This window comes from Gekko japonicus, unplaced genomic scaffold (genome assembly GCF_001447785.1).
Source record: "Gekko japonicus isolate JY-2015 unplaced genomic scaffold, Gekko_japonicus_V1.1 scaffold744, whole genome shotgun sequence".
NCBI lineage: Eukaryota > Metazoa > Chordata > Lepidosauria > Squamata > Gekkonidae > Gekko > Gekko japonicus.
Window position 1 is genome coordinate 381,766 of NW_015165258.1, and position 10,160 is coordinate 391,925.

At 47.5% G+C, this 10,160-nt stretch overlaps 1 protein-coding gene across 1 annotated transcript in view; it reads left to right on the forward strand.

Moving 5' to 3' along the window:
* Window positions 1-10,160, forward strand: part of AGBL1 (ATP/GTP binding protein-like 1) — a 346,662-nt gene that overhangs the window by 215,079 nt on the left and 121,423 nt on the right. The window contains exon 13 of the mRNA XM_015410173.1: window positions 9,334-9,465. Coding sequence (XP_015265659.1) covers window positions 9,334-9,465 — 132 coding nt within the window. The remainder of the gene's footprint in view (window positions 1-9,333; window positions 9,466-10,160) is intronic.

Here is a 10,160-nt window from a genome sequence, read left to right on the forward strand (position 1 = left end):
CTTCCCTCAGGATGAGGGTTTCTTCCTTGCAGCAGCCTTCCTTCTGGTTCTGCTCTCTGGGAAGAAGAACAGCTTTTCCCTCTGCTCCAGATCTTTTATTCCATGCCCTCCTCTTTTCCTATTGGTCAATTTTGGCTCCAAAACCTCTCAGGGGCTTCTGGGAGTCGTAGGCCCAGCCTCACCTACAGCTAGCCAGGCTTCCTGGGCCTAGTAGGCCTCTGGTGGCACAGCCCAGATTATGACAGGTCCACTCTGATCAGCAGTGGTGTTTCAGTTAGTTTGTGGGAGTGTTCAATAGTGTGGTTGCCTGATCTGCTATCAGAAGCAATGCAATTTGTTGTTTTGCGCAGAGTCCCACTCAGTCATGGCTTTTGCCTGATTGTGTCAAATGTCTCCAAAATCAATTTTTAAACTGACTGAACAGGGCAGTTGCTGAGAAAAATAGGGGCTTTGTGCCTACTAGTGGCTGCCCAGGAGTTTGTAATCATCAACATTAGTAGGACAGCCTTGATCTAGATGGCCCCGGGCTAGCCCAATATAGAAAGATCTCAGAAGCTAAGCAGAGTCAGCCTTGGTTAGGAGACCATCAAGGAAGCCCAGGGTCACTATGCAGAGGCAGGCCATGGCAAACCACCTCTGTTCATCTCTTGCCTTGAAAACCCTACGTGGTCACCATAAGTCAGCTGTGACATGATGGCAGTTTCCACCAACATTAATAGGAGATGGTCTTGGAATCTGTTCTTTCAAGACCTGGTTCCTCAGTTAATTTGGGTCTTAGATACACAGCAGGCTAACCTTCTCTTGAGCTGTTTATTCAAACCTTGCTCTGGGACTGAGAACCTGCATGTGCAAAGAGAAGAATGTGAAAGAAGCACTTCTGTAAATTGTAAAGTGTGTTTTGAAAAGGATGAGGGCCAAATTGGGCTTTATAGAGCAGCCCCATCTTCCTCATCTGAGGATAGCCAAGGGAGCCTTCCTCCAGCCTTCCTGAGTCAAACTATCTCACGTTGGATCCTCCTCCAGAGGCTGTCAATGATAGGATGTTTTGGAGGCCATTGTTTAATGTGCATGTGTGTAAAGTGCCATCAGGCAGCAGCTAACACAGGGTGACCCCTTGTGGGGTTTTCAAGGGAAGAGATGTCTCCAGGATTATGTAATTGGAATTAGTGGGACTGGGAGGTGGGGAGCGTCTCACCACCTTTGGGGCAAGAGGGTCTGTGTCACCCGTTGCTGATCTCCATCGCCCACCGTCCAGCAGACCCTGGCCTATTTGGTTTAAAAGGCCGGTAGGCCTCACACTGCAAGCTGCCATCGATCCCTCTGTTCTCTCTCCTTCCTGGCCTTCAGAACACGACAGGCTGGTGGAGAACTGAATTTTCTCTGCCTTTGAAGAGCCCATTGATTTTAGTTTATACACGCTCAAGGCCCTTTGTCCCCCCCCCTCCCAGCTTCGGAAGCCGGCCTCCTCTTCTTTAAGAGCCCGCTAAGCCCAGGCCTCTGAGCCAATGATTTTGGTGACGCACTTGATTCTCGTTTGTCCCAATGACATGTGAACCACAGTTTTCTTCAAAGGAAGGGTGACAGCTGAAAGGGAAAGGAAAGCTAACAGCTTCCTAAAGAGTGGGCAGTTTAATTGGCTACCACGTTTCCCAAGGATGAAAAGAATTCTAGGAGCTGTGTGCTTCTCTCTCTCTCTCTCTCTCTCTCTCTCTCTCTCTCTCTCTCTCTCTCTCTCTCTCTCATATTATACAAGGAAAATATACTGTTCTCTATTGTGTTTATTTTTCCTGTAATAAAAGTTGGCTGGCTTTTCCTGCGCTCCACAGAAAATAGAGAAGCCAGATCAAGATGTGTTTCCAAAGATGTGTTATGAAAACACAGAGCCTTATGAATCTTACGATTGTTTTGGTCTAGGATTAACACTGGGTCACACCAGCACTAGCCTAGTGATAACACTTGAAGGCCCCCTTCCACGTGTGCACAAGTGGAAGGTGCTTGAAACAGCACATGGACTATTTTTTTGCAAGCTGCAGCTATGTGGTTTCAGAGAACTGTGCCAGTTGCCTTTCCGTTCCCTTTCTCTTCTGAATGTTTAACTGAAATAGTGACACTTTTGACCACTGTGCTCCATAAGCAGATGGAATTTCTGATAACTACTTATGACCTTGGCCTGCAGACTGTCACCTTCTCATTCCATTTATTGTTCCCTCCAAAGAGACGCGATAAACACTTGCCACTTGGGCCCAAATGGCACAGGACGTTTGTTATGCAGCTGCCCAGGTGGGGCATGTAATACGTCACCGTGGGCCACTTTGGGTCAGAAAAACAGTCCGGGGGGGGGGGGTGGTGGTAGGCAGGAGCACCTCCTCTCCTGCACCACAGTCCCAGCCCAAAGCCCCACAGCACTTTTAGAAGGAGTTCTCCACAGGTGGATATCAGTCCCCGTGGAGTACTAAGTTAGACCCTGGGCCTGTCGAGGTCAATATTGCTCACACTCAGGGCTATTTTTGGGCAGGAACGCACACAAACGGAGTTCCGGCTGGCTCCCAAGTTGGCCACACCCAGCAGGAACTCATTAACATAACAGGCCACACCCAACAGCAGAAACTCATTAGGATTGGCTACACTGGGATGTCTGGCCTAACATGCAAAGGGTTCCTGCTACAAAAAAAGCCCTGGGTTTTGACAACAAGGTAAACAAAATAAGAAGCAAAAGGTGGGTGTGGCTAGATGACCACACTTCTGGCAACATGGGGGTGTGGCCTAATATGTTAATATGATGTGCTATCAGGGGTGTGGCCCGATATGCTAATGAGTTCCTGCTGTTGGGTGTGTCCTATTATGCTAATGAGTTCCTGCTGGGCTTTTTCGACAAAAAAAGCCCTGCTCACACTGATAGGCAGTGACTCTCCAGGGTCTCGGAACGGAGTCTTTCACCTCAGATCTTACTTGATCCTTTTACCCGGAGACGCTGGGCACTGAAGCTGGGACCTTCTGCATGCAAAGAAGCAGCTCTGCCACCGAGCCTTATCTCTGGTGAGCAGAGTGCCCTCTCCTAGCTATGCTCCTCAGGTCCCGCTATGCCTTTCGTATCTCCAGCACAGCCACTCGTATGCCAAGTTTGAACAATTCTGCATGCTTCCTGGTTGCTTACACTTTACAAGCTCCAGCAAGAAACCCACCCCTCTTACCAGTGTAACTAAACCACCCAGGAGGTTTCTCTCATTGGCATTCGCTGTCCGCAGGAATGTGGTGAATTCTGCAGAGCATCCCTCCGCATTCCTCATTCAATAATCTGGTAATTGTGTGTTTGTTTACTTTATTTGTACCCCACCTTTCTCCCCAGTGGGGACTCAAAGTGGCTTAACATCATTCCTCCATCTTAACCTCACAACAACCCTGTGATGTAGATTAGGCCGGGAGCCTGTGACTGGCCCAAGGTCACCCAGCAGGCTTCTGTGGATGCATGGGGATTCGAACCTGGGTCTCCCAGCTTGCCACTGTGACTACTACAGCACAATGGCTCTCAGTCTTGTGCTGGTAAGTGGGAGTACATCTCTCAGCAGCATCTCTCAGCAAATTGCTGTGGTATCATTTAGAATTCTTCTGTAGCAGCATCTAGGATTCAAAATTATAAGCTGGGGGAAGTTTAGGCAGCTCAGCCATCAGACGTGCTGAGTTTCCTTGGGTGCAATCCTTAATGTGCATAGTAATATCGTAGGTAGATAATGTATGCCCCTTTTGCTTGTTAAGAGTGTATAAAATTGGCAGGTAATGGCTACCTTGTTGAGTTCCATCTTGAAATGGGACTGAGGCTATGAAATGCCTTTTGATATTCAGAAGGGAGGACTTGGGGCGGGAAATTCCGCTCAGTTCCTGTGGTTAAACCAAGCTGGCTGTAGCCAAGAACCTGGATGAATTGCTAAAGCTGGAGAAAGGTGTCTGTGTCTCTCTGCCAGGTTCTTTAATGACAACTGCGGTGTTCAAATGGGACCATTACAGGGTAATTGAACACACAGCAGAGGCTAACTTCACAATGCATAGCCTGGAGAAAGCGACAGAAAATATGACTGCGACTCCAAGTCGGGGGTGGGGGGACTTGGCTCTGGGCTGGCTTAAAATTGCGTTGCCTACTTTGGGGTTTTGAGTGAAGGTGTGTAGTGCAGTTGTAAGAACAAAATAATTGCTGCCCTGGATCAAACCCAAGTCCAGAATTATTTTTCCAAGTGGCAGCTAACCAGGAAGCCCACAAACAAAGTATGAAGGCATCACCCGCCCCCAGCTGTGTTATGCTCTCAGCCACTGATATCAGGAAGTACTCTGCCTTTATACAAGGAGGTTCTATTTAGTTATCATGGCGAATCACCGTTGATAGGTCTGGTCTTTCCTGGTACTTATCTGGGTCTCAGAGGGGCTGAAAAAAGAAATACCACTTAAATAAACCCATATGACCTAGTAGGCTTCCATACACCCTTACAGCAGGTGATGAGCCACAGGTTTGTCCAGGGCTGGTTCTGGCAGCTGTGAGCAACTGGCTAAGACTCAAAGGGCCAAAGAGCGAGTCCTTTGGTCCTTGCCCTTCGGCTTCTGCCAAAAGTGTGCACTGCTGGCCACGCTCGGCTTCAACTTGCCTGCAGACCTGGAAGGAAAGGTTCATCTCTGCTTTTATTAATTTTCTTAATTTCCCAATTATCAGCAGAAAAAGGCAGCTGGGTAGGACTTAATTCTTGTTGTATCTATATAAACAGACATTCACTTCCATCACTGCCCTTACATAGGTAGTCACAGGCAGGGGTCATTTCCTGCAGGAGCGCACAGGAGCGGAGCTCCGGCAGTAAAGACCCACCCCCTGCTCCCAGCAGCCCTCAGTCAGAGCAAGAAGCAGCCAGGTAAGTTGCAGAGCCCCCCGGTCCAAAACAGTCCAGTGGCACCTTTAAGACCAAGTTTTATTCAGGTACAAGTTCTCCCTCCTCTGCCAGGACAGATCTGCACGTCCCCCCCCAAAAAAAGCTAGCAATCCAAAACAGTCCAGTGGTGCCTTCTGACACACTGCCGGTGATGTCAGGGGGTGTGGCATATGCAAATAAGTTATGTTAACGAGTTATGCTAATGAGCTCCTGCACCTCTTTTTCTACAAAATTACCCCTGGTCACAGGGATGTGAACTTCTTTCCTGTGCTGTGGTTCAATATTGGTCTGCAGTGGTTTGTATATGAATGATGCAGCCCCTTATGCACAGCTGTTTGTGTGAACCTTTAAAGCGCCATTGACACTATCCAAATGCTGATCAGGTGGGAAAGACTTGTATCTCTCTAGAGATACTATGGAGTTGGGGATGAGCTGTGGCTCAGTGGTAGAGCAGCTACTTGGCATGAAGAAAGTCCCAAGTTCAGTCCCCAGCATCTCCATCCAAAAGGCCCTGGTGATAGGTGAGAAGAAGAGGAGGAGGAGGAGGAGGAGGAGAAGAGGAGGAGGAGGAGAAGGAGGAAGAGTTGGTTTTTATACCCCGCTTTTCACTACCTGAAGGAGTCTCAGAGCCTTCCCTTCCTCTCCCCAACAATAGATACCCTGTGAGGTAGGTGGGGCTGAGAGAGTTCTGAGAGATCTGTGACTGACCCAAGGTCACCCAGCTGGCTTCATGTAGAGGAGCGGGGAATCCAACCCAGTTCTCCAGGTCTGCCGCTCTTAAACAATACACCACACTGACCTCTATCTGCTAACCTGGCAAGACCTCTATCTGCCAGACCTCTGTCTGCTAACCTGGCCAGCCACTGCCAGTCAAGAATAGGAAATAGGTCAGTACCAAGGGTCTGATTCAGTATAAAGCAAGTTCACATGTTCATCCTCCGAAATCAATGGGCATGGTGGGTGGAGGAGGCGACGTGCTCAGTCCACCTTACAGTGTTCTCCTTTCCTTCCAGGGACACTCAGGCTAAACAGACAACTGATTTCATGGGTGGGGGGAAAAAAGCCTATGCTCATAATTTAGAGATTTCCCAATAGTGAAGATGGGAGGAAGTTATATAGCACCAATGTATATTGACTTCCCATCTTGGCAAACAGGAGGATTGATTGTTCTTCAAAAGCCAGGTCAATATTTGCCTCCTGCATCAATAAACCCCTGATTTTTCTGCTCCTATTGAAGTCGATAGCTGTTTATAAAGGCAATCTAAATCCAGTCCCAAAGCAGGGGAAACAACTGTCACCTTAGGCATACACCCAGCCAGGAAGACAAGCAGTTGGAGTGTAGATGGGGACGGATGCTGCCGTTTGCCGTGCAGATAGGTCATGTATGGTTCTTTTCTTCCCTGAGACCAACACCATGAAATCACACCGTCTGGGAGCTGTGTCCATAGTTGCATGCTTATGCGTTCCTGCAAATTGTGCTGTATAAGCGTTGAATTTAAAGAAAACCAAGTGTGCTTAATTGCTTTGTAAAGCACAGGTTTTTGGTTCTCGCAAGGATAACAGGGGAAGCTTTGAGTGTAAAAAGAAGCTGGAAAATACCTGGGTAGCAGCACAGTACATAAGCCTGAACTTTTTCTCTGAGGAAGGATCTGCATTGCAGAATTAAATGAGTTTAACAGTCAGCCCTCCTTCCTAAGCACCCTGGGAACTGTGGCTAGGAACTGGGGTGGGAGTGGGGGTGGTGGCAGCCGAGGCTTCCGATGCAGAATTCTCAACACCTTTACTAAACCACAAATCCTCATGCTACACGAATATACAAATATGCCCTTTTCTGTTTTTTACATGTTGTGGTTGCCGCTGCTCCCAAATCTTTCTTTTATGCTATTTTAACACCATGTTGCACCATTTCCATGTGAGTAAGATGGGAAGGAGGGAGAAATAGCAGAAACAAGTGCAAATTTAATGGGGGGAATTCATCAGGAGGAAGCAGAAAAGGGCATGAAAATAAAGAACGATGGGTTTGATTTGCAAATGGAAATAGCACAATAGAAAGGGAGATTTTCAAGTCGAACTAACAGGGATGAGTAATTTGAAATCATCCCTGCCATAAAGGAAGCCATCCATGTAACACTGTTAGTGGATTGTATCTTGAGATTTTACTGTATCAAAATGTGCCTTCTCCCTACATTTATTTATTTATTAAAACCGTTAAATCCCACCTTTGCTGTAGGTTCAAGGTGGCTTGGAATAATAATTAAAATGTCCCCAGCTAAAAACCAAAGATAAAATAACAAACCCAAAATCTCCCACCCCCCCAGAAAAGATACCTGTATTCAAGCCCCCTCAAAAGTCCTGGCAAACAGTCAGGCCTGGCAAGGAGCCCCCCCCTCTTCCGGGAGCACATTCCACAGAGCCGGAGCCATGATCGGTCACCCTAAGTGGTGGGGTAGCCAAGAAATGGCTACCTGATGACTATAGAAGTTGGGAGGGGCTGTGGCTCAGTGGTAGAGCATATGCTTGGTATGCAGAAGGCCCCAGGTTCGATCCCTGGCATCTGCAGTTCAAGGATCATGTAGTAGGTGATATTAAAGACCTCTGCCTGAGACCCTGAGACACAAGATAGGCTCCTAAAGCTTAGAAAGTTATAGATCTCTACAGAGTTACCATTGCCTTGAAGCTTTCTGTAGCTCTCTGGGGAAGCACATGGTCAATGGCTGCCTCCTTCAGACTCAGTTAAGTGTTCTGTCTGCCCTGATGGACCCAGCATGAAAATAGCCCTTCCTCCTTGCACCCTTGAGTTTTATCACCTCTTTTTTCCCCACCCACTGACCAGGTCAGGCCAGGTCAGAGACACTTTTCCTGAAGTCTCCAGAATTTCCTTCCTGAAGTCTCTCTAGTATCTAACTCCTCAAATCTCTGTTCGCTTCTTGAATGGGGGGGAGAGCTTGACCATCCCATTGTCTAGACCTATTAGCATTTATATAAAGGTGGGCTGAGGTAAGTCTGGAAAACCTCCAAAGGAAAACAATATATATATATATATTCAAATACGGTGTAAGATTTAACTACTGTCTGCTGAAAACTGATTGAAGTCTTCCCTGAGACAATGAGGAAGGGGCCAGTGACAGGCGCCTGTCCCTTTTTATCCTGTTCTACCAGCCCCCCTTTTACCCTATTGGTGCAACAGAGTGAGACAGAAACAGCCGGTCAGGTCCCTCAAAACCTGTGGAGGGAGTAGAAAGTAAAGGAGAGTTTTACTGTTGCTCAGACAGATAGGGACAAGAAGTCCTTTAGGTAGGATTTGGCTCTATTTCACTGTCCATTCAGGTGGTGTACTGGGTTATTGTACTGATCTGGAGTGACGCCCTCTGGTTAGAGTTGCCCGCTCCAGGTTGGGAAATTCCTGGAGATTCTGGGGGTGCGGCCTGGTTTGGGGAGGAAAGGGACTTCAATGGGGAATAATGCCATAGAGTCCCCCCTCCAAAGCAACCATATTCTCCAGAGGAACTGATCTCTCTTGCATGGAGATCCATTGCAATCCCAGGAGATCTCCAGCGACCTCCTGGAGGTTGGCAATCCTACCATATTGTGCTTTCACACATGTTAAACAATGCAGTTTCAATCCACTTCAGTGACTGTTTGCAAGTGGATTTTGCCATTTCACACAATAAATTCCAGTTGAGTTCACTGGAAATGGATTGAAAGTGTGCTGTTTAGTCTGTATGAAAGTGCCCAAGGCTTGTCTTTCCAGTACTGGGGACTGTTATAGGCCCACTCTGCATCTAGCATTTGCTCCTCGGTTTTACCAAACCCACACTGGAACAGAAATTCCCCTCTGCATTGCATGCCACTTTCACTTTGATGGATTGTCGGACTTTATGACAGCGTCCAGACTACATGCCAATTTCACTTCCTTTGATCTCTCAGTTTTATGGTACTGTCCACATAGATTTATGGCCGTTTTATGGCCATTCATGGGTGACTCTGCAGTCAGTAGGGTGTGCCCCCGGGGTATTTTAATGTGGTTTAGAGCCTTATCTTTTCCTGTTCCAATGTGGGTTTGGTAAAACAACGGAGTGAATTCTAGATGCAGAATGGGCCATAGTCGACTGAAGTGAACCTGGCTTCGAAGAATGTGGCTGGGTTTGAGATTGCTCTGCTAGTGGTGGACAGAGGCAAGTTTTACACTGGCTACTTCTTGCTGCATCACTGTCTTAGCTCTCAAGTCACTTGCAGCCTATCGACTTCTTCAGATATACTAAAATTCTACATGTGGTCACCTGGAGATGACTCATATTCACCACAGGTGTAGAAGGAAGTGACTGTTTACAAGCAGCATTCCTGTTTGGGTAGCAGTTTCTTAGCAACTAACCAGCCTATGAGAGTGCAATGTTTAGCGGGTTGCTTTTCTTCCCCTCATTCCCAGGTGTTTTGCGACTATCACGGCCATTCCCAGAAGAAGAATGTGTTCCTGTACGGATGCAGCATAAAGGAGACTTTGTGGCAGGCCGGATGCAGCATCGACACCAGTGTGGTCACGGAGGATGTGGGCTACAGGGTAAGACTTGCTTCTGATAGCACAGAATCCAGATGTGGGGCTGCAGATAGAAGTCCCTTACCCACTGCGAGGGTCTCTTGGAAATTCTGACTCCTCCTCATGATAAGGCACAGATGAATGATCCCTCACAAGTGCTGGAGTGTGTCCCAGAGTTTCTTCAAAGGCACTGGCTCGTAGGTGCCCAACTCTTTTCTCCTGTGCTTCTTCCACAATTGAAAGAGCCCCTCCAAAGCTACAGTTAGCCCTGTGGGTGGAAGGAGACAGGTTCAAGCATGGTGCACCTTTCTTTTAAAAAGTACATTGTTGGAAGAGGCATGGAAGGAAAGGCTTAAGCACAGGGTTCCCTCTGCCAAATTCCTTGCACTTGTGGTCTCTTTATGCCACTACATTTAATTTCCCATGCTGCATTTTAATGTTAACTGCTTTGCATTTTATCTTGGCTCTGTATTGGCTTTGCTCATCATGACCTTTGGCCAGAGGGGCATAGCAATAAAGGAAAGGCACAGGGGTACCATCCCCAGTGCTCTGAATGAAGTGTGTGTGTGTGAAAAAATGGCCACTGGGCCAACAGCATGATATCATATCTATGTCCTACTTCTCTAGAAATAGCAGGAAACACTGGTTTTACCATAGAGTTTCCGGTGATTCCTAGAGAAGTGATGGCATTCCATTGCTGATGGCTGCCCCTCCCCCCC